The sequence below is a fragment of the Anser anser genome, assembly GCF_964211835.1.
Source record: "Anser anser genome assembly, chromosome: 1".
NCBI classification, from domain to species: domain Eukaryota; kingdom Metazoa; phylum Chordata; class Aves; order Anseriformes; family Anatidae; genus Anser; species Anser anser.
The window spans coordinates 91,840,728-91,868,539 of NC_139720.1; the positions used below are offsets into that span (position 1 = coordinate 91,840,728).

A 27,812-nucleotide genomic window follows, 5' to 3' on the forward strand; every position below is an offset into this window, starting at 1 on the left:
TTTAGAATTGAAATTAGATGCATTGTGGCAATAGTGTTATGTCAACTCCCTTTGCAAGTGTCTCTTCACTTTTTACTTCATTTTAAATTTGGCTCATGATACACTGTGTTTCACGTGGGGACTTTTAGATATTTTTCGGACCATTTATCTCCTGAAGCAAACGGGGAAAAAAAAAAAGAAAGAAAAAAAAAAAAAAGAGTAATGTACTAAGCAAATAACAGAATTAGATGCATGTTCCATGCTCCAGTTACTTTGATCATTAAAACTGAGAAGCTCTAGGTCAGGCATAAAGAGAACCTGGCCCCATAGTAGGCTTCTGCTCTTCCAAAGCCTTTTACATTGAATAATTACCAGATAAAGCACAGGAACTAAAAGTAGATAGACAAAACTTAATCAGGCTTCTTATTTAAGGACTATCAACTTTTGAAGTGGAGAAGTGGAGACATGAAGAAGCTATTTGTTAGCAGAATTATGACATTTCTGTTTGACTGAATAGAGATGCTGTGGCCAGCTACATCATTAAGCCTGTCAATGTAATTTCTCTAAGTCAATTTATGAGAGGAGAATAATAATTCCTAAATTAAAAGAAATCTTGAAATCACTCAAAAACCTCTTAATAACTTTCATAGAAGAAAAACTATGAATGTGTGCTCTTACTATTTGATTCTGCAGATGCAGTTTGCAAAATTGTGTGAACATGCTGCAAATGAATCGCCAGGCTTTAATTCATGCATTAACCAGTTTCTTCAAATATGTGTTATAATAACGGTATAGCAGCCTCAACATTATCATGGGTCTAAATCTGGGCAATTGTCCAATAAAATTGCCAGAGGTACCACCAGTGGTTTCCTAAGGTGGCTTTTATGCCAACAGGGAAAAATGAATTAAACACAGACTTTAAACACTGATTTATTTATTTTTTTTTATTTTTTTTTGTGGGAAAGCATGGCTATCTTAATACCAGAAGTACAGGTATCTGAAATACCATCTGTGTCAGTCTTTATAGTCAGAATTTTTGCAGATAAAATTAAGCTTGTAAGAAGTTTGCTTCCTGTACTCTGTGAGTTAAGTTGCACAATAACAGAATGTGCAAGCACACGAGCTTGCAGTATGGTTGCCAGGTGTTCTAAACCTCTGTCTGTGATCAGGGACACACTTCATTTATTGAATAGTATCCACGAATTGATTATCATTCATCCCAACAGCATTCAATAATTCAATAATTCAGGCAGTGTTATTAGGGAACACAGACTAGGCAATATGAATATTCTGCCTGAAAGAAGATCCTCTTCCCTTCTCCGTTGCTTCCCTCTTCATCCCCTTACTCTGTTGCTCCCCTCACCCTGCTTACCAAACCGAAAGCCACCATGCATACAGCTAGTGATATGAGTAAATATCTGTATGTTGCTCACTGGATGCTGTTTCTTCTACACCTCTTCCAAGGACAGAGTGAACAGACTGGGAGGGAACTTCTTCCCTGAGATGTCAAGTGACAAAATCAGGTGTCAGATCTGCAAGTACTCTTTCTGACCCAAGCATGGTTTCTCTGCAGCTCTGCTTCAGCTTCATATCTGAAATACAAGGAAGTATTTTTGTAAAACATGGCCTTTTTCCACCAGTGATGTGAATCTAAGATAAAAAAAGATTTCTGTCCTTCTGTTGGGAGTCTGCAGAAGACAAGCTGATGGCATTGGATAGCACAGACACAAAGTGAAGACGCATTGAATAGCACAAATAGTTGGCCTCCAGTCCAGTTCCTTAATTTTAAACACAGAAAATTATACATGATGGCTGCCAGATGGTTTAGTGTCATCTTCTACAGCTGGTTGAAAAACAGAATTAATTTTCATAAAATTGAGAAGTTTTCTGCCACTTAACATTGTACTAAATTGGAAACTGCTCACTAAGTAAATTTTCTGATAGCTCTTGTAGTGGAATGGTGTGCACTGAAATCTTGTAAGCACAGTTTGTGTGTAGGATTTCAACCTTCCTCCATAAGTCCTTTCCTTATTGAGCTACAAGAAGTTAAAACTTTGCAATTTTTAAGAGTATAGTTTTACTTGTTGCATTCAGTTTGCTTCACTCTACTGTACCAAGAGAGAGCTTCACTAAAGGTAATGGTCCTTAACAAAAATGCTGAGTGACGAGGATATGACTTCCCTGGCCTTGTTGCTTTAGGAATCTTCATCACTGTTGTTGTTGTAATTGTCATTGAATTTTTTTAGAGTTCTGCTGTAATTTTTTTGCGAGACGAAAGCTATCACAAGAACCACTTACCTGCATGTTGATAGGGGATCCCACATCTATGCTTAAACTATCTGAACTTATAGCTGTCCGATTTGATTACATTCATTCAGAATTAGAGTGTCTTCCTCTAGAGAATGTCCAAGCTGGTATAATTAAAAAAAACGATGCTTAATTATTCTTACTAGGTGGAACATACTGCTTATATTGCTTTCTTAAATACTCCTGACACACAGATACAGGCAGAGATCCAGTTTCATTGAAAACCAGGGTAACATCTCACCTGACTCACAGTTACATGAAGGCTTCATAGAATTGCCATCAAGGTGTGCATTGATGCAATTTTTCCAAATGAGTTTTGTGAGGGAAGTGATGGTCCTCTCCTGTTCTTCGGTTAGGGCAGTGTCTGCTTGTGTCCCCATCCTTAGCTGCACTGAAATTTTAGTTGAACTACTTTATTAAGCTTGCGTGCCCAGGAAGAGGCAGGGGGCTGTGGGGCTGCTGTGTGAGGAGATGCCAGGGCTGCCCTGTGCCAGATCCAGCTGGCTCCAGTGGCCCCATCACAGGGCACAGCTGGGCCTAGCAGCCACCCTGGGAACAGCCAGGGTAAGAGAGGACAAAACACCACACAGCAGTGAGGAATGAGGGGAAAAATTTTGAGAAACAGCCTCATGAGCACCAGGGTTAAAGAAGAAGGAGGGGGGTAGTTGCCCAAGGTGCTGGAGCAGGAGTTGCACTGCAGCTTCTGGAGGAGAGCATGGTGGAACAGGTATTTCCCTGCAGCTCCTGGAGAGTACCTTATTGGTGCAGATAACCACACCATGGCAAAGGAGAGGATGATGGTGGAGCAGTTGGACATGACCTGGAGGAACTGTGGCCCATGGAGAGCCCGTGCTAGAGCAGGTGAAAGTGTGAGGTTGAAGGGGCAGCAGAGAGAAGCTGTTATGCACTCACTGCAACCTCCCATTCCCCATCCCTCCTGTGCTGCTTTGTGAGGCAGGAGGTAGAGGAGAGGGGAATGAAGGAGTGAAGAATGGAGAAATGAGGCTGGGAAAGTGGGGGGAAGGGGGAGGAAAGGCATTTTCCTTTAGTTTTGTCTTTGTTTCTCACCATAATATTCTAATTTAATTGGCAATAAATTATACTAACTTACTCCAAGTGAAATCTGTTTTGCTCATGGCAATAGTTGGTAAGTGATCTCCCTGTCTTCATCTAGACCCATGAGCTATTTCATCACATTTTCTCCCCCGGTCCTGTTGAGGACAGGCAGTGAGAGCATCTGGATGGCCATCTGACCACCAGCCAAGGTCAACCCACCACCAGTAAATATATGCTATGGTCGTAACTCTTGGTAGGCACAAGTTTGGTAGGTATGTACTCACTTTGATTATTTTTTTACCAGTCCAAACTACCTGTGCTTTCTGCTTAGTTGCAATGCTTTGATGTGAACAAATTATTACCCCCCTCTTTCAAAAACTTCACAGATCTGTGATGAACTCAAAAGACACCACTGCGGGACCATTCAGGGAAGCTGCAGCTCAGTCTGCCTCTGTTAATAAGCTGCTTTTCTCTGGCTTCTAAATATTGCTAATTCCATTTAGAAAGGGAACAGCTTCCAGGCAGCTTTAAGGTGAAAGTTAAAGATCAGCTCTCTTCATGCAACTTTTAAATTACTTCCCCATCAAGGACCCAAGAGAGATTTTTTTTTTTGTGGGATCTTTTTACGTTTTGTCCTATGCTGTCTTGCAGCATCAGTAAAGTTTACTACGTGTGCTTGTCTACTGAGGGCTTAGGTACTGGAAGGTGACAGCAGATGGTTGTCAGAAGTACACATTCACATTTTCTGAGGTTTGTTGCAGCAAGAGCCTGCCTTCAATTTTACATACATTTCCAGGAACAGTACACAGAATTAAACCATCTGTTATGGATCTTCTGATGAGCTTCATTTTAGATTACAGGATTTGAAAATTGTATTAGTATCTGAGGGCAGGTCTATCAGTTGTCCTGGCATTTTTTTCTCCAGTACTACAGAATTATTAAATACTCCAATATCACTGTTAAGGCATAGAATGATAACTCAGCTATGAAAATGTCATTATTCTCCAGCTGATGGTAAAGAATTAGTTCACACTTCTAGGCTTCCATATCCTCCTGAATTAATTGATGTTTGATAATACTTTCTCCTCTTTTTTTTTTTTTTCTTTCTTTCCTTTCCCTATTTGCTTTTCTTCAGCTGTTGGCTCTTTTACAAATTTCTCTTGATTCCTTTTATACACACACATAGTGCTTAAATACTTCTTCTGAACGTAAATACTAATTCTTTTTCCTTATTTCCTTATTTATAAGAATAACCAGAGGTACCTCCTGAACAATTAAAGAAGTCAGAATTGTTCTACAACAAGGTAAAAAATACTATATACAATTAATTTGTATTCCATGATGATGTGCTATTATATAGCTGTAATTATTCTTTGTGGATCTTACTTTCCAAGGAATAGAGCTGTCTTTGATTTATATTCTCGAATTTAATAACATAAGTACATTTAATACTCCAGAGAGCCACCTTAAATTATGCAGGGTAGACAGAAAGGTTATGCATAATACAGAAAACCTGAGCTCAGCTTTAACTTTCAGTTAGTGCTGTAAAATATTGTTGCAGTCAAGCCTATCAAAAGCATTAATACAAGAAAGAATTTAGTTCACCCAGGGTTGTTGGTTTTGGGGGGCAAATATTTGTGTGTGTGTGCATATGTGTATGAATACGTTAATTTTTTGAAGACAGACTGGAAATTTTTGTCTCAAAATTATTAGTGTGTGCAGTTTGCAAAACTTGGCTAGCTATCTTTACGCAATCTTCAGCTTTACAAGAACTGTTTCAGGAGGTGGATCTTCTGTCTTAAACAAATTATATCAGCATGGTGACTTTTAAGAACTGTGGGAGAAGCAAGGTTATTCCATTAAAGATTAGTTTTCCAGGTTCATGCAAACAGCACTTTGTCAAAAATAGCTTGTGTTTCACTGTGATTTGCATTTCAAGGATAAGGCCGGATTTAGTAAGTAAATGAACTTGGAGGACTTAGAATACTTTTCTTCTTTTGTATCTGCTATGGAAAAGATTTGGTAAAATCTTCGTGCTCAGTGTTGTATGTTGAACAGGTGATTTGTAAGGTAGGAGAAATTTTTTCTGTTATCTCATCTTCCTGGTAGTTTCTATCACTTCAGTGGATATCGGTATCCTCTAAGAAAATGGAAGTTTAGAACAGATTAGAGAATTTCTGAAAATGCAAGCTTGTGAAATTGGAAGATCCATTGAAGTTTCTCTTTCCAACTAAGTAAAATGGCTGATAGGAACCTACTTGAATGCACAAACTAAATATGTGACCTCCACTTAAAGTAGACAGCACTTTTCGTGAATCTTCAAACAGCTTTGGAACCCAAACCATTTTCCCCCTTTCTTTCTTTTCAAATGGTTATTGCAAGTCTGAATCCAGTTTTTCAGAGCTTAGAGTTCCAGCAGTTTACTTTTAACAGTGAATGCTGATATGCTGACCTATTACATGATGATGAAAATAGCTTAAATTTAAAAAAATAAAATAAAATAAATTGTAATACATCAGCAATTTTGTCTGGAAACTCTGCTCTTTACTTTCTAAACTCTACCAGATTTCCCATGTCTTTATTTTAATTGCATACTGTGATTAAGCTCTTACATTCCCTTTTTAAAAGCACTGAAGTTATGCCTTCCTGTTCATAGCATGTAACTTCTTAGTGAAGACAGATTCTCCGAGATGTATTTGTCTCAGCTTTTCAGGCTGAAACACAGAGTTCTCTTTATCAATTCTAAGTTAAATAAAAAATAACACAAATAAATGTTGTGCTTACTGATATTTTTTCATCTTAAAATTTGTTATGAATTGCAGCAGTCAGGAACTATCTTTGGAATTGTGGCTGTGTGAGACAACTTTGCAGAACAGTTAGTGCTGCATAGCACAGTGGTGATGAAATTCCTCTTGAGGAATATTAAGTATAAAAGGTCAAAAGATTTTTCTCACATCTTTCCTTTAAATTGAATTCCATGCTGTTTTTATTTTTCTGTATTGCCTTTCAGGATGTAATGCCAAATCTGATAATAACATAAAATCATATCAATTTCTTCCTTGTTTTCTTTGTCCAATCCTTATTAATAGATCTTTCAATTATTTGGGGTCCTTCTGACAAAAAAAAAGGCGGGGGGGAGATGAGAAAACAGAACTTCCCAGCCTTTTCAGTCTGAACTCAGCCATGCAAAAAGCTGGAATTTGGGTGGTAAAAATTCAGGGAAAACTTTTTGGATAGGTTATACAGTAAGCTCCTGTAATCACCTGAGTTTGTTCTGCTGTTGTCCATACTTGAACTATGGATATGCCTTACATGCATTGTTTGCATGTCATTTGTTCTGGGTTTCCATGATGGGTTATTAGCTAGTAATTATCCATGTTTAAATGTATGTTTATAGTACTTCTCAATAGAAACGTGACAGAATAGAATAGAATAGAATAGAATAGAATAGAATAGAATAGAATAGTTCTGTTGGAAGGGACCAATGAAGACCATTGAGTCCAACTGCCTGACCTCTTCAGGGCTAACCAAAAGTTAAAGTATATTAATTGAGGTTGTTGTCCAAATGTCTTTTGAACACTGGCAGGCATGGTGCATCAACCACCTCCCTAGGAAGCCTGTTTCTGTGTTTGACCACCCTCACAGTAAAGAAATATTTCCTAATGTCCAGTCTGAACCTTCCCTGGTGTAGCTTTACGCCCTTCCCATGGATCTTGTCATCCGTGACCAGGAAGCAGAGGCCAGCGCCTCTCTCTGCGCTTCCCTTCCTCAAGAAGTTACAGAGAGCAGCGGGGTCACCTCTCAGCCTCCTTCTTTCCAGGCTGGACAACCCGTGATTCCTCAGCGTCTCCTCACACAACATGCCCTCTAGCCCTCTTACCAGCTCTGTTGCCCTCCTCTGTATGCTTTCAATTATCATAAAATCCTTTTTATATTGCTGAGACCAGAACTGTACCATGATATTCGAAGTGAGGCCACACCAATGTTAAATATATGATAAGAATCACTTCTTTTGATTGGCTGGCAATGCTTTGTTTAATGCATCCCAAAATGAGGATTACCCTCTTGGCTGCCAGGGCATGCTGATGACTCGTGTTGAGCCTGCTGTCAACCAGTACCCCAGGTCCCTTTCTGCACAGCTGCTCTCCAGTAACTCATCTGTCCCTCTGTACCTGTCTGGCATTACTCTGTCCATACAGCACCTGGCATGTACCCTTGTTAAATTTCTGATTGATTTACCAATGCTCCAATGTATCTAGATCCCTCCACAAGGCCTCTCATCCTTTGAGACAGCCAACAGCACCTCCCAGTTTAGTATCATCAGCAAACTTGCTAAGGATGCATTCAATTCCTGCATCCAGGAAGGAGTACAGGCTTGCCGTTAGCCAGGATATAAAACAAAATAGCCTCTCTAGGTTTGAAAGGCTATTTCATTCAGTTAAAAAAAAATAAAGTGAAAATAATTTTGTCCCTCACTTGCCGCATCTACAAAGCAGAGTATGCTAGGAAACCACAGCAACACTGTGAATTGCAAACACAGCTAAGGAAAACTTATTAGCCTAAGGGGGAAAATGGCAGAATTACTGAAGTGCATTCAGAGAATAAATGACATTCAATTTCAGATATTTCTAGTTATTGAACACAAAAAGAAAAATGTGGTGTGTCTTGGGCTTCCTAAATTGGCTGTGTGTCTGTGTACAAGCATAGATGGACATAGATTATTTGTAGTTTGGGAGATGTGCCTTGGTGCACTGGAGCTGAATGTGCTCCAGTTTCCTACTGAGTCTGTCTGTGACAAGGCACTTGGGGGGAATGTGGTGCTTTGCGTGCTGTGAATCCCCGTGCCAGTTCACAGAGAACTATTCTTGACCTTTAGATAATCCCAGACTCTACACCAGCAGGGACTGACAAATGAAATGCAATTACTACTGTCAAATCAAGTTATGATTTATTTATTAAATGTAAGATTTCTTTTCAAGGCTGGTGGTGCTGAGTATGTTATGTTTGTTCTTCAGTTTTAGTTTTTACAGTCACTTTATAAACATCAACTGTAAAATTCACCAAAAGGAATTAATGAAACAATGATATTTAGTATGCTTCTGAAGGAGGGATAACTTTTATTATTTTTCCCGTCTTTTTCTTCTCACGTAGGATGGTCGGAAGGGAACAGGTTTGGTTGTCTTTTTTTTTTTTTTTTAACAACAACAACAAAAAAAAGATAATGTTGTATCTGTGTTGCATAAGAGTTCCAGACAGACAATGATGTCACCTCAATTATTTATATAAAGGGCTTTGGTAGAATTAGAATATTACTTAAGTGACCTTACCAACATTTTAGAAACAATTTACAAAATTAATTTCAAGGGACATCTGTTAAAGTTTACAAGAACCATTGGTAATTAACTAATTTAGAAAAAAAAATCAACATAAGAAGAAGAATTAAAGGTTAATTGCAGTCTAGCCGTCTCCTTAGTGTGTACTGTCACAACTCTTCTGATTTTCTTCTCTTACTAGCTATATCAGTGGCACCCAATTTTGTCTTTGTATACATCATGGCTTTGATAGCAGGCAGATTCCTACATGTGTTTAGCTTTGGCCTCTTAGAGAACAGGTATAGGACGTAACAATAATAAATCACTAATCCACAGGTTTATTACTGTGTATTCAGAGTTGCATATCTTCAGATAGGAGCACGCTGAAAAGCTTATAGGAAAATTTAAATATAAAGTATCCTAATAAGGAAGTGTTAAGCCTGCATGAAAAGGTGATGGGAAGATGCAAATGAAAACTCTAAGGAAAAAAAATCTGACACCAATAATTTTATGATATATATGTAAATTACAAATAAACTGGGTTTGCCTGTATTGTAGCCAGACATCCATCTAGGATAGGACCTTCTTCACAAACAGCTTTGTTTTTTTCCAAAATGATTGGTCTTCATTCCTTCAGTCTGACCGCCAGCTGAATAGAGATAAGGCAATTAAACATTCTTTGGATCATGTCTGGACTGTAAAAATAGCCCTACTCATTAGTCAGCTCAAAAGTACTTCTGGTCTCCTGTTCTGTCTCTGGCAATAGCCAGGGGCATATACCTGGGGAACAGATGCCCCTCAGCCACCTTCCCCGCTTCTAGCAGCCCGTGGCTGCTCAGTCAGATAACAAAGTCAATAAATGGGTTTCATGGACTTTTCCTAGACATAATTGTCTAATTGCCTTTTGAACCCATATTTGTTTACTATTGTGGGGCAATTAGTTCCACGGTGTAATTATGCAAACATTTTGATTTTTTTAAGACTTCCAAGTGATCCTTTCTCAAATTATTTTGCAAAAATATTTCAAATCATTCTGGAAAGGCTGCCTTAAATTCAAAGGAGAGTAAGATTTTTTTCAGTTCAGAGGCCTGCAATTTTTATGGCCACAAGTAAGATTGTTGCATGTCACTGTAGCAAAGGGATCAAATAAAAAATTCTAAATGGTGCCATTTTCCTACATCCTTCAAGTGCAAGCTATGAATTGCAGAGACTGATGGTGCTAATATATAACACTTTGAGGCTTAGTCAGAATTTTGCTATGGACAAAATGCTGGGGTTAGAGTTTACTCCCTTGATGCTTTTCCATAGGAGTTCTTGACGTCTCTGTCATGATATCATGGGATTTGCTGTCTGCGATTTTAGGTTTCCAGTGCTTCATTATATTTCCCCCCATATTTCAAAGCATCATGCATAGAAAACTTGACATTAACTAGACAGTTTATCAGAGTCTTGAGGGCCTTTATTTTATAACCTGTATTTGTAATCTTGAGTAACTTCCATTACATCATGAAGGTCTAAGTGCAGGTGTCATCTGGTAGAGTGTGCAGAGGCTCCAAGTGACCTGTTTTGTTTGGTTCTGTTGTTTTCCATGTACATGGTTTCTTTCATGTTCAGATACAGTAGTGCCTGTTTGAGACAGGCACTACTCAGACAATAGGTTTCTGTGCACAACTGTTGATGATGAGGTCTTTGGAATGAGGAGTTCTTTGGAATTAAAATCCATTTTTCAACCTGATACATAAACTCAGCTTCTTGTTTCCAGGCCACATACTTTTTTATGACATCATTTTTTTTCATCCTTTCTTGTATGGCCATACATTCTCAAAGTCCTGTCAGTCTGTCTGCTCTGTGTTTGTTTTCCTCTTCTGGCTGCTTTTCTCCCATTATTACATTGCCATTACATTGCCTGCAGATATACAATCCAAATTCTTCACTACCTTGTTATTCTCCCTCATTCTGCTTCTTGACTTTGCTTGTAGCGTCATACATATGAAGAAATACAATCCCTGACTAACCTTGGCGTGTAGATAGAATGAGCCTGAGACAATTGTGCTTTAACTAGAGAAGCCTGTTTTCCTCAGAGTGAAAGTGAGGATAGTATTAAATTGCTAAAAAGAGTTGCCAACATAACCCTTATGTTCTGTACTTCATCGCTATAATCCACCAGTAAAGCTACCCTAACAGGAACGTGGCCTACAAGAACTCCTTTGAAAACATCTCCTATTTGCATTTGATTCTTCTTCCATGTTTCCTTGTTCTTCTGGACTATTTTGCCATTCTAATTTTACATGATTAGTGTGTCCCAAATCTTTATTCACCTGAAAAATTAAACAGTGCTCAAAACACGCAAACAGCGTGGTCCAGGGTCATTCATGCCTCCCTCCCTGTGCACATCCAACTAATGTGCCATAGAGATGAAATTTGTAAAGCATCTGTCTCTCATGGCTGTTGTGTTGACTATTCACAACTAAACCAGCCTGACTCTTCGCCCAAAAGAAAATTCAGGTTATGCAGCTACACACTGCTCCATGGGAGGACTGCATTCTGCTGCAATTATTCATTTTCCCTATACAAAAGAAGTGGCCTTTCACTCACTGTGCTGCGGGTCACTCTTTTCCATCCCACTCATTTGATCTATCTTCTTGTACAACACACTGTTTTGTGAGACCAGGCAGTGCAGAGTTTAAATAAAGTAGTCTCAGCTAACTATATTTATTAGTATTCAATTTTATTGCAAGCTTTTACCTGGATCTGTTCTTACAGTTGTTCCCTGGTGCAACCGCACAAAAATTCATGCTGACCTAAGGGAAGGTAAAGCATGAGACTGCATGAGCAGTGGCAGTGGGGGAACATTTTTTAGGAGAGCAGTGGCTTATGCAAGACTCAGACACTTGTAGAACTGCTTTCTAAAGACAAGGTCATGGTTTCTGTGCTTAGTGTATAGTTGTTTTCATTTTTTCAGGTTATCCAAGTCAAATAATCTTATGGTTTTGGCCTATAAGGTAAAACCTTGTACTTGGACCAAGGTATACAGAGAAGTATTAAAAATGAAAAGTCATTTACTATAAGGCAGCTGTCCAAAAAGTATCCAAAATATTATCTAACTATTAAAATAAGGATAGAAAAATAAGATGTTCAGAGAAGCTTTACTTGAGGGTGGTGTTTGAAAACCACTCACCAAAGCATTATTTATATGCTTTCTACCATTTAAAGCTCTTTCAGCTCTTACAGATGCATCTTGATGTCTCACAGTAGGACTTAGACAACTTCTTGTTTCTTCTTATATATTCAGTAGCTTATCTTTTCTTTTGTGACCTATTCCCTGGAAAAAAAAAAAGTGAGAAGGGAAAGTGACTGCAACTCATCCAACCTTCAGGTTACCAATCTGCTGTAGTTTCTATCAAGACTCCACAAGTTACTGTGAAGAGTGTGTGCTTTGTCCTTACAAATATAACCACTGCAACAGTGAAAGGACGTCTGGGCTGAAGGTCTGGTTAAAACCTTGTGAATTATTAAAACAGGTTTAGAAAATACTCTCAAAATCCCTGAGTGTTGTTTACTCAATATTCATCCAGTTTACATAGCTTTAGCACCACAGATGCCAACACAAGATGAGAATCAGCACAATGTGTCCTCGTGCCCTACTGAGGCTCTGCAAACTGACTGTGCACAAAGACCGTGATCAGCTGATAAAACCATGGTGTCCTGAAACTGGGCACTGGTAATCTTGCTAGGGTGCTATATTTACTTAGTCTATATTGGTAGCGATCTATAAGAGGTTTAAAGTAGCTCTCAGAGGCAGATCTGGTGTTTGAATGATTGTTGCTGGGAAGCAAGAATGAACGTTTGGATGAATAAATACTGAAAAAGGTTACCTGGTATGTTTGGCACTATGGGTGCTGCTGGATCAGCCGATGACATTAATGCCATGGAAATTCACCATTGGTACACAAAATTTATGAAGGAGTGCCCATCTGGACAACTTTGTCTGCATGAATTTAAACAAGTCCTGGATCTGCATGGACTTACTCCCGAAGCTAACAGCTATGTTGAACAAGTATTTCACACATTTGACATGAATAAGGTAAGAATTTATTTTTAACTTCGTGACTTTCTTATGGCTCCACCATTTGATATGTTCAGCAACATGTCTCAGGGTGCTGGTATTGCTGGCTATTCAGAGGTAATGGAAGTGAATCAGAGGTGATTCAATAGAAAACTACTGGCAAATAAATGGGAATGGCAGGCAAACAATTTTGAATGCTCTGTTCCCAGCACGTTTTGCTGTTTTGGAAATTGCCTGCGTTCCAATATTTGTTGAATAACTTCTCATCTTTGAAACGTATTTTTATTATTATTCTCCACGTGTGTTTGTAATTGGAAGTTTATTTGCATAACTCCACTTGAAAAATATTTTTAAAAGCACTAAATTTTTGTCTGGGTCCATTGTTGTTAATGCTTTAATAATATAAAACACAGCTACAATAGGATTTCTTCTGTCACCAAATAAAAGGTTTCTGGATTCATTCTGAGCACCTGGTATGACTTAGGTTGGTATCAGTCAATCCCCCTTTTCCAAAGACTCATCTTTCTGATTTTAATCCCTCATCCCAATTTTACTTCTTAACATCCTAGGTTAACACAAAAGCCTCCAGCAGCTGTTGGTTGCCTTGCTGTCATTTGTTCTTCCAACTCAGGGTTCATAGGGGTTCCTTCCAGCCATGAGACCCATCCAGAAGATTGTGCCTTGTTATTTTCTCCTTGAGCCAAAGGAGAAAATAAAAATTTATATTAAATACTACAGAAATGGAGAGTCATTTATAATTCCTACAGAAATGTTTGTCCTTGACTGAAATAAGGTTCAGGCTGATTTGTCAATAGTAGAAACAACAATCAAAGTCAGCTTCCAGCTGAAAAAGCAAATGGGCCCATCACGGAGTGAAAACTTATTAATACATAAATAAGTAAAAACATTAGTATATCAGAAAATTGAGCCCTCAACTTGCTTAAGTCACTTTTCAGAAAACTGGAATGTGAAATGAACACTTCCTAAAAATCAGATTTCTGTCAAGGTGATGGCATCCCAATGCAAGACCAACTGCAGGCATCAGGAAACTGGGTGCTTGCTGCAGAATAACTGAGGATGGGGACAGGGAATAGGAAAGTATCATTTTGAATAGTTTTGCACTGACAGAAATACCCAGGAGAACTTGTCACTACTGTTGCTAGTGGTTCCTATCTTTGAAAATACCTATTCCACTCAGTAAATAGTGTAACCAGTACAGGCAGCAAGTGCAGAATAAGTTATATCACAAACTTTCAAGGTGCAGTTGCTCTTTACCACCCCTTTCAGCTTTTTCTACTATCTGTAACCCCTGTAATACTAAATATAATTAAAACTGTAATAGTTTTATTCACTTGTTTATAATACTCATAGTACTGAGAATGGGGTTATTGATGTTGATATTTGCTTTTTATATACTCAAGGCATTACAGTCCAACAGATTACAGTTGTGGAAAATAGTTTTCCATGTCTAGGTTATTTCCATAAGAAAAAAATTTATGTTGTCAAAGTAGTTAGCCTCTCTGCATGAGGACAAGCCATGTGTGTACCTGGCACCTGTCTAAATAGGGAAAGAGCTCAAAACTGAAAAGGGGGAGAGCTTTATAAAAAGGGGGATGTCTTTTAATTGATCAGCTGTATTTTTTGTTTTTGTTTTTTACCAGTTACTGATGACAGAGCCTCCCTTCTAGTACAAATAGCTTAGTACCCAGGGAGTAGCTTGCTCGGGTTTTCTGATGAATATTAAGACAAAGGCCTTAAACTTGCCAGGTTATACACCCATCAGAGTTTTATTGTTACATGGTCCCATCTAGCAATCTCCAATCCTGTTCTCTGCTCAACCCATAATGTTTTAATCGATTGGCATATTTCAATAAAATTTCATGGAGTAGGGATTTTAGCTAATTAGTTCCTAAAGTTGTCATAAAAATTGGCAGCTGGGTAGCAGGGACACACCCAGGATGATCGCCCCACTCATGCAGAACTCAGCTTTTATTCATTGTTCAAGGCAGCAGCTGGTTGGCACAATAATCAGGCACTTGTTTTCTTTTGCCTGGTGAGGATACAGGGTGGAGCTGGGGTACCAGGGTGAGGAGATTTAGCAGACAATAGACGGAGTCTGTACAAATGAAGGCTTTTGTTTTGCTCTTCCCAGAAGAGCTTGTTTAATTAATGTTCCATGTTAGACAGAAAAAGATGTTTCAATATTTTATCCATTTGGAAGTCTTCCCCCCATTTTGATGAAATTAAACAACGATTTGGCCTTTAGGGCTTCATAAAATCCACTATAAAACTGCTTATGCTAGGCTTAAAACTTCATTATTTAATAATGAGCTCCAGCTAAAGATCTGATCTTCATTTCCAGTTCTGCAAGATGTTTTAACAATCTGCCATTAGCTACTGTAATTTGAGGCATAGATTTCATTGTATATTTTCTTAATTGAGCTGTTGCGGCAGAAGGCTCAGGAAAAGTTATTTAGAAGGCAGGATTGGCAGGGTACATTAAGAATAGTCACATACCTGAGATTGTACAGTCTGTATCCTTTTGCAGCAGGGAATATTAAGAACGTGAAATCTCCTCCCAGATAAAAGACTGTCAAGTTTTTCTCCTTGTCCAATCTGTTTGTATAATTTAGTGGTTGGAAAGGCTTAAAGAAATGCATTAACTGAACTGCAATGTTTTACAGCAGTATAGTAACAGGATTCAGATACTACACATAGCATCTAGATGAGCTTGGTTATGTTTTTCTCTTGTAACACATACGGGATTTTTATGGCTTGTCATGGGCTTTCTTAGAAACTATCTTCATACTGCTCTTGATCATTCTGACCATATCAACTCTTCCCTAACAAGAGTGTGACTTCTGAGTAGTGCAATCAGAACAGATTTGTGTTCTGGATTCTGGTCTTAATGCAGAAATCCAGCTCAAGACTCCTTTCCATGCTAAGCTCAGCCAAAGGATCTTATTACGAGATGACTCAGCTCTTTGCACGTTACATGAACCAAGCCTCTCTGCCCTCCCTCATACTTCAGTGGAATAACAGCCTACCTGATTCAGTCAGCAAAAACTATTTAAGTGCTTCTTAATAGAATAAGGAGATATCCTCTTTTATCTGTTTGTGAAAAAAAACTACATATAAATCAACGTTCTGACAGGTCATAATGTTTAGAGATGCTAAAAGTTATTATTCAGACTGTCTTGCCCACTGCAAATTGAAAACTACAGGGATGGTTTTCTTTTTTTCTAAAGTCTACATGTTATTTTTCTACTGCTAGAGGATCGGATTTTGTCTCCTGCCATAATGGTAAAAATCTCTTGCCAGATCTTTGACATTACAGAATGAGGAAGAATTTGGGATCTAATATCTTGCAGTATGTCTGCCATTTAGGAATTGAGATTCCAAGCAAATAACAGACTTGGTGTGCTGCAGGCTTCTTTCTGAACCTGAAATTGCTGGATGTGGCTTTATCAGCTTCCAATTTCTATGATACATGCTTTAAATATTCTGATTTCTATCACTGTATTATCTGAGAACCCATCACTGAGATTGTGTGAACAGAACCTGTGTTAAATGGATTATGCAAATGAAGCAATATGATTACATTTCAGTTACTCTTACTGCTTAAGAATTATATAACTAAGGACACATTCCTAGTTCTTTTTACATCAAGATTATATGAGAGGTATTTACCTCCTACTTCAGGTTAGATAGGATGTAACTCAAATTCAAAGTACGTGTTTCAATTGGAGGGTCCTGGAGAGTGCTTTCAAACCCTTTGAAAAGGGTCCTAAATTTCACTAGCTCTGATTTATGTACTTTCCTCTGGTTCTGGTGTGTGAAATTCACCTCTTTTTTTTTATTTTATTTCTTTTTTGTATTTAAATAACCTGGTGTCTCCTGTGTGAGATTATCAGAACATTTGTTTTCAATGCCAATGTTTTCCTACTGTATGGTCTGTTTATATATTATCCTCCTTCAGCTGGATGAACATGCACTCACTAACACACATTAGTGTCACCATATACGTCATTAGTATTTTGCAGGATTTTTGATTCTCTCTGTTTTCCAAAGGGTTGAAAGTAAAGCCCTCCAAACAAAGCACAGCATTTGCAACACCATTTCACTGTTTGGGAAGCATTCAAAGTCATCATAGCCAGCACATTTTTAGTGCAAAGCATTATGATTTTAGGAAGAGTACCAGGGCTGCAAACCTGACACAGGCTTGTACACAGCATAAAAAAAAATGTCATGTTTCATCTTCAAGACAGCCCCTGCAGCGGCAGGATGAACCCTGGGAACATGTTGAGGTGTTGAGGTAGCTCTGGCCAGGGAGATGTATGTGCTTATTGACAAACCTGCCCGTGTTCAAACAGATCGCAGAGGATGATCCTGTGGAGTTTCTATTTTTGCCTAATAGGGATTACCTAATCTGCAGGGATCTTCGAGGGGTTTATAGTAGTTTTACAGCTCATGGATTGTGGCTCAGCTCTAGCTGGAGGCAAGCCAGGGAACACAGCACTGTGCAAAGGTAAACAGTGTGCTGTGGATGGAGAGCAAGGGCGGACAGCGTTATGGGTGCTGGGGAATCAGCAGATGATTTTGCAGCAATACAAAACAGTCAGTGGTACAAGAGATTTATGAATCATTGCCCTTCTGGACAACTTACTCTCCATGAGTTTAAGACAATACTCGGCCTATGTGATATGAACCCTCAGGCAAACATGTACGTTGAGCAGGTGTTTCAGATTTTTGACATGAATCAGGTAAGAAACTTTCTTGGACTATTTTCATCATGAAATGTGTATGTTAGCTTGCACAATGGAAAACTTTAGCTTAGTGATATCAGAAAAGAAGGGGTAGGTAAACAGAAGTTGTTTTAGTGTTTTTTGTTTCACTTTTTCTCATCAGCCCTGCTTAAATTCAGAAAATTGGATTTGTTGGATTCTTTCCAATGTCTTTTTAGGGGGTTTAAGAGAAGAGCTCTTCAAAAATCTACCAGAAATGTTTGATTCCTTGCAGGTAGGACTGGCCAAGAGTCTTAAAATCCTCATGTTCCTCCCTTTCGCTGGCGAAATGTTGTGTGAATATTTCTGTCTTCATTCTCCTTTTTAAAAATGTTTTTCCCCACTGTTTCTAAAGCAAAGTTTCTTCAGATCTATTAGGCTGCTTTTTTGGGGATGTTTACAACGAATATCATTTTTTTTTCTTTATCTGATTACCACCATTCTTATTCTTATTTGGAAAGTTTGTAAAACAGTAATACAGCTGTTATATTTCCCTTCCCAACTCCTTTAAAAAATAAAATAAATAAAAATAAAAAATATTTTTAAGTCTGAGCAGGGGAAGGATGATAGACTAGAATTATTACATTAAATCAGAATTCCCAAGATGGTGTTATTTGTTCTAAATATAAATGGAAAGAATCAAGAAGTGCAGAAGAAAAGGAAAAAAAAAAAAAGTAGAATCAAAAATACAATTAGGCAAGAATAAGATAAGTAGATACCAGCCATCCAGGATGGAGAAGAAATAAGAAAACTGGAAAATAAACAACATATATATATATATATATATATATATAAAATGAAAAAGTACAAACAGTGAAAAGAAGAAATAATGTCTAATCTCAACTTGGTATATTAGTTCGAACCCTTGTGGAATTGAAATGCAGATTGTGGAGAAGGAGTGTTGAAAAGATAGTTAAAATCTTCCTGACAGATCCCTTTTCTATCCAAAACTGAGCTGACACTTGGACCAAAACAAAAATGTGCGGGAATAAGCGTGGTAGTTTGTTGAGCTGCAGTAAGAGGTAAAAGAAGAGGCCAGGAATAGCAGCCCCAAGATCCAGCACTTTGGGCATTGCTCCACAGAGCCCACCTTTCCCACAGGCCAAGGAAAGCACTTGGACAGAATTGCTGAACACCAATATGCAGTTGTTATTTAGCAGCTGCAACAAATCATTGCATCTCTAGCTGGAGCCACTAGGAGATGCAAGTTGCTCAGTGTCTGCTGGGCTTGGGAACGGCTTGAGACACCAAAGAGAACATCTCCAGTCAAAACAATGGTGCCTAATTAAAGAAGGCAGACTCTCCTTTTAATCAAATGTTTACTAATGTTTCTGTCTTTTGGCTATATTTTCCCTCTTCTAAAATGCTTAACTCAGTGGATCTTTTTGCTGTTGAGGGGTGACAGAATGAATGAATGAATAAATAAATAAATAAATAAATAGGATACTTGAATAGCCAAAGTTCTTCCAAATGGCTGTGCTGTGTAGGCAGATAAAAAGAAGCAGCTAGGATTTAGAATTGTTAAAGAGCTGTACATCACATAATTAACTTGAAAAATCCAATTTTTCTAAGCTGAAATCCTTTATGAAAACAGTCTGTGGCATCAAAATCTCATTGGGGTGGCAGTTAATTCAGAGACATGACCCTTAATACAAAGATTTAGGGGACTCTTGAAACAAGAATTTATTAACTTAAATTGAAAATGATTTGTATTAATTTATGTTAGAAAGGTATTTACAGGCAATTGATAATTGAGCTTTTTTTTTTTTCAAAATTAAGTACTTTTTTTTTCCTTCCCAGATTACCAGCATGCAAAAGTTGTGGGATTTGTTTTATTTTTATTTCTCCCAGTTGGAGCCAGGCCACTTCCTTGACCTCTCAGGTCTGACTTGATGAGAGGACCGCTTTCTGTCAGTTCTAGTAAGACCACTTAAAAGTAACAGTTTAATAGTCATTACACTGCCTTTCTGTCCTCAGACAGAGGTTTTCAGTCCCACTTGCTTGATGTCAGTTCAGGAAAATCAGTGAATTTGCAATAGCTACAAAAAGAAAGTATTTCTGACCCCACATGCATAACTGCTTGAGGAGGATATATTTCTCTGGTGACTAGAAACCTTAATGAAAATAACAGCTTCAGGAGGAGCCCCTTATTGTGTTAAGTCTTTGATCCCAAATGGGAAGCATAAGGTCAGTATCTCAGAGCACTTCCTGTAATCATTAAAACGAAAACAACCGCGCTGCAAATGTTTCTGTGGGAAGTATAAGACATTATTTCATTATACACGGTCTGTTGGTTATTTATAGATACTGGTGAGCTGTGGTGTGTGTAGCTAACCAGATCAGCAGAATCATGTCTCTGAGTGCTTAGTTTAATGACAAAAATGCCTGGGCTAGAGTACACACAACTCAGGTAAGCACAATTCCTCATCTCATCATCAGCACATGTATCATTGTGCTATACTTGTAATCTCCATGTCAGGAATAATGAGGCAGTAGTACAAAAAGGAATTAGACATAAAAGGCTTCTGTAGATGTACTTCTAAATGGTCGCTGCCTTCTGTTTCTGTTTTAAATTCATACATAAACCCAAGGAGATCATTGTAGAAATATAATAGAAGGCACACAAGGAATTTGATTATGACCTAACAAAGTTGTGCCAGTGCTAGATCAGTGTTTTCATTGAGAGAATAATCAAGTCACTGTACACCTGTTCCCACACACTTTGCCTTGTATGCCATGGGTAAGAGGCCATAGGAAACAGTAAACAATTATCTTTTCCTCCTCCCCATGCTTGAGTTAGCAGGAATTTAGTGAGTCTTCTGCTCTCAGGCAGAGACTGAATATCATGCCCCACTAGAAACTTGCCTCAATGGGGCAAAAGCTATCTGGTTTATGGAGGATAGAAATGCATTTAAAACTTACCGTTTGCTACTTCGAGCACTAGCAGTAGTCTTTTTTTGTCTTATGCTTCAAATAGGTAGTATTCAGCTGAATCTACCATAGTCTAAAGATATGTGACCTTGCTTCACAGCACAGGGATTTAGTATCTGCTGCTCACAATTGAGTTACCACTACTTTCATAACAAAGAGAATATCTTCTTTAATATTTTACTTTTCTGCCATTTTTCATATCAAGATAGTTACTAATAACCCTGCTGTGAAGGAAAAAATAAATAAATAAGAAGACAAGAATAAAAAGAGGAGCAGCCACTATTATCACCCTATGTGGAAGCATTACCTTTTTTTTTTTTCATTTCTAAAGAAATCCAGATGGCATCATGCCTTCCAATACTGATGAGATTTTATACCATTTTCAGAGCAGGATTAATGAATCTGATGTTTTTCTCATGTTTGGCTACAAAGACAGTTTTGGTTTAGCTGCAGTATGAATTTTCTGTGTGCCCCATGTTCTTGCAGTTTCACCGTAGTCTGTCCTTGAATCAACAATCTTCTTTATTGCAGGATTGTCACATTCAGTGCAAGTATGTTGTATCCCTGTTACCCGTATGTACCTCTTTCTTATTTCCCAAAATATTGTACAGACTCCAGAAAGTTCTTTGGCATCTCTAATGTAGATCTCAATAGATACTGAAAATTTATTTTTGTCTTTCACCATCAGTTCGGTTTGCCATAGATTGCTCATTTGAAATTGATTCACTGTGCTTCCTGTCTACAAGGTAGTCCCTATAACCTTTGTTTCAGTGCTCTTTGAGGTGGCTTTGCTATATTAATTTCTTCAGTTCAGCTCCATATTGTTATGACTTTTTTCTTTTTTTATTTAGAAAAGTAGAAATGTTCCAATGCCATTGGCTTTAGGAACAGGTGACTTCTGTAGAATTTCTACTGTCTCAGCACATACTTTGTCTGTGAGTTTATTAACTGCTGTCAAACTATGCAGTAGGTTATAAATTTTAGCCTTTTTGTGCTCTATAAAACTCACCTTGTTGATTTTTTTAATTATTTTTTTATTTTCATCATGTGTAATATCAGCATTACATACTATTCCAGTCTCTCACTAGGGGTGAAGGATGCTGTGACAGTGAACTATAAATCAGATCTCTTTTTCCCCAGGCATTTTTGCTGTCTTTTACAAATATTTTAGTTATTGTTATTAAATGAAAGGGATCCTGAAAACAAGTACTAAATTAAACTTGGAATTATTTTAAAGTAACATTTTCTTGTTAGTTTTATGAGAAAGTGCAAAATCTGACAAAAGTCTGACTTCTAAGGCCCCATCTTTACGTCAGCACAGCAGACTTTGTGATGTGCTTCAGTCACCATGGGTACACTTTCCCATGGCTTGTTATTTGGAAGAAAGTAGCAGGGGAAATGTGGGGAGTTGTTGGGGGAAAGAGTGGGAAATATGGGTGGGAGTGGAGAAGGATAAATAGATGTGGGCAACTTCCAAGTTCCCTCTGCCTAAGAGGGATCCTGGGAGCAGTGTTTGCAGAAGGTGATGTGATTCCACAAGAGCAGAGAGAGAAGAGGAAGGATGTCCAGGACTGGTTGAGTTACTGATGAACAGTCCTTACCTATCATACCATGTAAAGTTTTCAGCTTGCCTAAGTTAGGTCCTTGGTGCCCTGTCCTCCTTTGGTGTTTGACATTTGTGCATCGCTTTAAGCTTTTAAGGTATGATGGCTGAGGAAAAAATTTGCTTTTTGTCAGACTATACATAACCAAGAAGTTTGCTTATTTCCCTTCACCTCCCTTGTCCTTGCTTCCTTTTCCCTTACCCCCACTGCCCCAGCCTACACTCACCTGCAGACAGGCAGTGGATTTCAGCTAGGGTGCTCCTCCCTCTGCAGAGAAGCATTTTGTGGCACGGATGGGATCCTGTTGTGTCTCCCTCCCTTTTTGCCTTAGCTCAGAGACTCCCTCAGCTCCAATAAATCGCCTAAGCCCCACAAAGACTCTCCTGCCGTCCCTGAGGGATGGCAGCAGAACTGCTTGCTCACCCCAGGGCCTCCCCCATACCTGCGCGACGTGTCCCCACTCTCCCTGTCACGGGGATCACACAGCAGCTCGAGAGCTCAGAGATGGTCTCTGGGGAAGGACAGCACAACCACCGCCCAGTTTGCTGGAGGTGCTCTGCCTGCAGGAACACCTTTGGCTAAAGCCATGATAATGTTTGTGTTTTCCTGCTCAATCTTCAGAAGTTTGTGGACACTTCTGAGGTGTGTTCAAGCTTTCTTACTCATATGCCTGACTAGGATATATATGATATTAAACTTAATAATATTCTTGTGGAGAGAACTGTAGCAAAAGCCATTAAGAGCGTGTGGAGACCTTTTCAGAAATTGACCAAAACCCCATAAAATATTAATTGTTCTCTGGCTACAGTTGTGCTGAAGGGAAGTTGCTGTTTTTCATAAGGTACTCAGCACTTCACAGGACTGTGCTCTTTAACTCCGCCAAGTGATGGTAAATGAAAAGGATAAGCATGTGGGACTGTCTTGCTCCTACATCTCTAACATCCTATATTTTTGCACTGGTATTTATAACTCCAGATTTGTCTGTGACACAGTAATGCCCCTGAGCTGCTCATCTCCCTGTATAGAAGCTAATCAGTACAGAAGTATTATTGATACCTAACCGCTTCCCTGAGCTCACAGAGGAAGAAAGAATTCGATTCCTGAAAGCTGTAAAATAAAAAGCAGGACTACAGCACTGACCAACAACAAGAAAACTTGTATTTAATCTATTTAACAGACCACGATGATTTTTGTTAAAGGAGTTCCAGTAAAAGATTCCTCTTTTGCTCAGGTTATGTCAGTAGGCTCATGACCAGAGTGTTGCATTTTCCTTGGGGACCCGTGCTATGAGGGGGCAAATAGGGTACAATTGCACACCTACAATGGAGAAGATGTAACACTGTTTGCACTCTCAACTTTCTCCATCCTTATTTATGGCATAAATTGTAACTATTTCTTACAGTCAGTCCAGGATTAGACTTCTATGTGTTGCTAACGGTTAGCATATAATTAATAGTCAACCATTGTGAGGATCTCCTAACTTTTCTAGTACACTTTTGTAGTGAGTGGGAGAGTTTGGCTTTTCAAGAACTACAATTTGAGCATGGCTCTGTTTACTTCCACTTTAGCCACATTATGAAATCCCATCTGGTTTAGAACCAGGCATTAAAGGTAATCTTACATGGGTACAAATAGTCACTAAGTAAAAATAGAAACTCAGTTGTAAGAGGTTTACCATGACCCTTTAAATGCAGTACTCGCCTGAGTTCTGGTCATGAGCAAGACTCTGAACCTGGGAGATATAATCGTGAACAGAATACAAGAGACACTTGTGTAATAATATGGGTGCCAACGAATCATTGCCAGGTGATGGCCCTGTCCCAGAGATGCATCATTATTACAGCAAATTTATGAGAGAGTGCCCATCTGGGCAACTTAGTCTGCATGAATTCAAGAAACTCCTGGGTCTGCAGGGGCTGGATCCACAGGCAGATTTATACATTAAACGAGTGTTTGATATCTTTGATCTGAACCAGGTAAACCTTCTTTTATTTATGTCTTTAATGTCATACTACTGTTTGTGAGTTGTAGCCTGCAGGCTTTTCTTTGTGATCTGCTCACAAAACTGCTGTCGTGGACAGGGTCGCTGCTGTGGTGCGCTAAAGGTGAAGAGGTGGGACTGTGCTTTGAGAGCTTTGAGGAGGACTCTCACTAGTACTTTCCAGATGCACTTGAAAAATGTCAAGAAACATTTCTGAAAATGAGATGTAATTTGTAGTTCACTGGTTATTCTTCTATCCTTTGCTTATCCTATGCTTGTATGTGAGCATATAAAAATATTTGTATGTGCAAATACAGAGTTAGTTAATAAATTCCTTTTTCACAACAATGTTATACAAAGGGGAAAATACAGTCTCCACTTAACCAACAAAGTGCATCACAGATGCACAGATTTGTCCAAGGTACTGTATTGAATGTGTGGCACAGAGGAAAATGTAGTTAAGATTAGGAAACAACACACAGTGCCCAACTTATGAGACCAGACAGACTACCAAATGAAGAGGTAAAGCAGATTCTTTGCATTGTATCTCCAGTTTACTCTCCCTGAAGCTGCAATAACTGCTTGTGCTTGCAGTCAGCTCTCCCTAACATGCAGGTAATGTCCAAGTTATGGCCATCTGGTACTTGTGTGCAGCACCTTTCAGTAGGTGTAGAAGACCTTAGACCATGTCATTGTGAAGGAAGAAGGCAAACATCAGAGAATCTAACAACTGACAGACTGCCAGGCAAGTGTGGGCTGTTTTCTAGGTCTGTCTTGAGGACTGTCTTATGCTCGTAGGTCCTGGAGATGGCCAGCTTGAGCCCTCCACTCGTGGCAATGCTGGAGTGTCCCAGGACACTGCCTACCAGCACATGCTCTGCAGATTTTTGAGACTCTACAATTCTGGATTGATATAGAAGTGTGGAGAGTAAAATAAATGCAGCTTTCAGAAAGAACCTGTGCTCAGGTCTAGTTGCTGTGGCAGTGGCCAGATGCATTTAAAATGGCAACACCTTGCTAATAGTCACTTCTCTATCTATGGGGTAATGTAGAGGGATTCAGTCTCAGAAAAACTGCTTTACTACTCATCGTATTGCTAACCCTCACACCTTTTATGAATACATCCTCAGGGGACAGCAGGCTATGGCTGTATAGCCAATACAAGAGAAAATATTTCCTACTACTGCCTTTTCCATGTCTCTATTCTGAGTCTGTGTTTCTGATTTGTTGTATTTTAATCTCTATTCAGTTATAATGACTGTGTTTCTGTTACCATACAGCCTGAATTATTTTGCTTCTTTTTCTAACACTCTGTTGTTAACAACACTGTTTTCATAAGTTTAATTACCTTTTTTTGTTTATTTCTGAGACTGAAAACCACTATTTTAAGGTATACTTTTAGAAATAACAAGTATCAGGCAAACACTTTTCAAGTACCTGTCCATGATGCTTTTTATGTGGTTAAGCTGGGAATAAAGTAGCAACAGAACAGCCTCTCAGGGCAGGAGAAAGGAACAGTGTATGTTATTGATGAGGTAAAATAAGAGGATCTCCTCACTCCACATGTTCACTTTTTGTCCTGTACCCTTGCTACAGCTTTTTCTTCTCCACAGGGGTTTTTGGTGGAAACATAGGCTTTCATCCTGAAAGGTGCTTTTAGTTAAGTACAGATATGTGAAGAATGGTCAATGGATAGCTGACTGGGAGTATCACACTGTGGGCTCTTAAATGGCAGCTATGATTGTACAAATAAGGGGTCATTATCCTTCTACAGCATTATGTAGAACATTTAGGCACTCTGCAATATTAAACAGATGATAATCTTTCATCTGCAAACCACTGAAGTTAATGTATGTGAGTGGTTGCATGCATAATAGGCACGGATTCAGAAATAATTTGGTCATTTGGGCTTTTTCTTACAATCAGTTTCCCTCGGCACTACAGAGACTACTCAGGTTTGTAGGTCAAAATTTGATTTCTTTTGCTTTTGCACTCTTGTCTGGTTGTTGCTTTCTAATAAAGGGGTCATTACCACAGTGAGTGGTGGAGTATATAAAATTTCTTGGTAGAAATGATTTCTTTTCGCTTAATAGCTCCCTTTATATAGCAGTGCTGTTTAGAGCTAGCAAACTTGAACATTCTCCCATGTTTTGCCTAGCTGACTTTTATAGATATATGACCTGATTTTTTCCTTGTAAAACTTTTTGTAGCCAGACAAAAACACGGTTTAAAAGCGTTTTTTTTACAGTTTAAAACTGTCATGACTTCTATTGCTGAAGTTTATATATAAAATTATATGCTCTGTGGAGTGGTTTAAAGTTCATCTAAATCTGAAGAAACTAATTCTTGGAAACTTAAGTCATTTAATCAGGTCCTCTTCTGTCAGCATAAAATATGTATTTCTCATGTGGGCTTCTGTTTTCACACAAATAGAAATCTGCTCAGAAAGCTGTGCTAAAGTGCTAGGCCTGAGATTAAACTACAATTTCAATTATAGCAGCTTAATGCTTCTTGAGGTAAGTTGGGGTCACCCATGCCGAGAAATATTCCATCATGAATATTATAATTAAACACTCTTAAAAAGCGCATAGGCTTTCTCCTCCATGTTTCATATATGCCCAGTTTAAAATCTCTAGAAGGTAAAACGTGAAACATTAGCCTCATAGGAAGCCAACAAGGCTTGTGGGGAAAAAATTACAGTAGTGAATTGCATTTCACCTCCTTGTTAACCTTCCTGCCTCCAGTTGAGGTTTGTTACAGACATCTTTTGCCTACTTAGGATTTTCATTTAGAACAAAACAAAACAAACAAACAAAACAATAACAACAAAAAACAGCCACTTGCCATTGAACTGTAAACAGTGAAAAAATGATTTTGGTAGCAGGGTAGGGGTTTTTTGTTGTTGTTTTTGTTCTGTTTTTACCAGTTCGTGATAGATTGATAGCCTTGTCAAAGCTTGGTTCACTCACGTCATCTATATAAACGTTAACAAAAATTCAATTGCAAGCCAAATCTTAGAGTCCCCTGAATTTCTTTAAGTTGGAGATAATCGTTCAGCACCCTTCTTATGGAAATGACATTGGTCAGTCAACATGTGACAGTGGGCAGTACATCTTCACAGCACAGTTCAGTCTCGTGTAGAGATATTGAGGTTACTTCTGGCCTTGGCCATAGCCAAAGCATGTTAGCTAGGAATATTGCACTAATTTACCATGCTGAAGAGACAGTGCTACTGTGGCTGTAGGGCTTTCTGGACTCAGTTATCTTGCATGTTTGTATGTGATGGGGCATAGCATCATACAGGTATTCCAGCCACTGTCTCAACAGAGTGTATCTGTTCAATGGATAAAAGCTGTTTCCAGTCAGTGCCCATTTCTGTTGGAGTTTAGTGATCCAAGCTTTGTCTTCTCAGGATCATGCTCTCACTTTAAATTAAAAATCCAGATCACCGTCATCCACATCCAATGGCTTGCAAATAGGTTTGGAACTGCTAAATTTAATAATTGAATTCTGCAAGAATAGATTGATTGAGTTCTTGTGACCTGTGAAGGACAAAATTTACATAGCCATTTAACGTGTGAAACAATGTACTGAAAATGGGATGCCGCTATGGTAGTTCTCTTATTCCCTATTTCAGCATTAATTGAAACTAGATACAAGAATAAATGTCTTGTCATTTTGTAAGAAAATTGTATTTTAAAAGTTAGATACACTATGAAGAGTAAAGAAGATTAATAGGATTTTGGTATGTAGCTCTAGAGGAAAAACATGCAATTTCAAGGATTTTCTGCT

At 38.5% G+C, this 27,812-nt stretch overlaps 1 protein-coding gene across 5 annotated transcripts in view; it reads left to right on the forward strand.

Annotated features, from left to right (window-relative positions):
* The window catches only part of GUCA1C (guanylate cyclase activator 1C), a 130,412-nt gene that overhangs the window by 84,007 nt on the left and 18,593 nt on the right, over nucleotides 1–27,812 (forward strand). The window contains exon 1 of one of the 5 annotated variants that reach the window (XM_083833011.1): nucleotides 12,439–12,738. The exons of the other annotated variants lie outside the window; for them this stretch is intronic. Coding sequence (XP_083689137.1) covers nucleotides 12,535–12,738 — 204 coding nt within the window. The 5' untranslated portion in view covers nucleotides 12,439–12,534. Of the gene's footprint in view, nucleotides 1–12,438; nucleotides 12,739–27,812 lie in introns of those variants that run through there. 5 annotated transcript variants of the gene reach the window in all.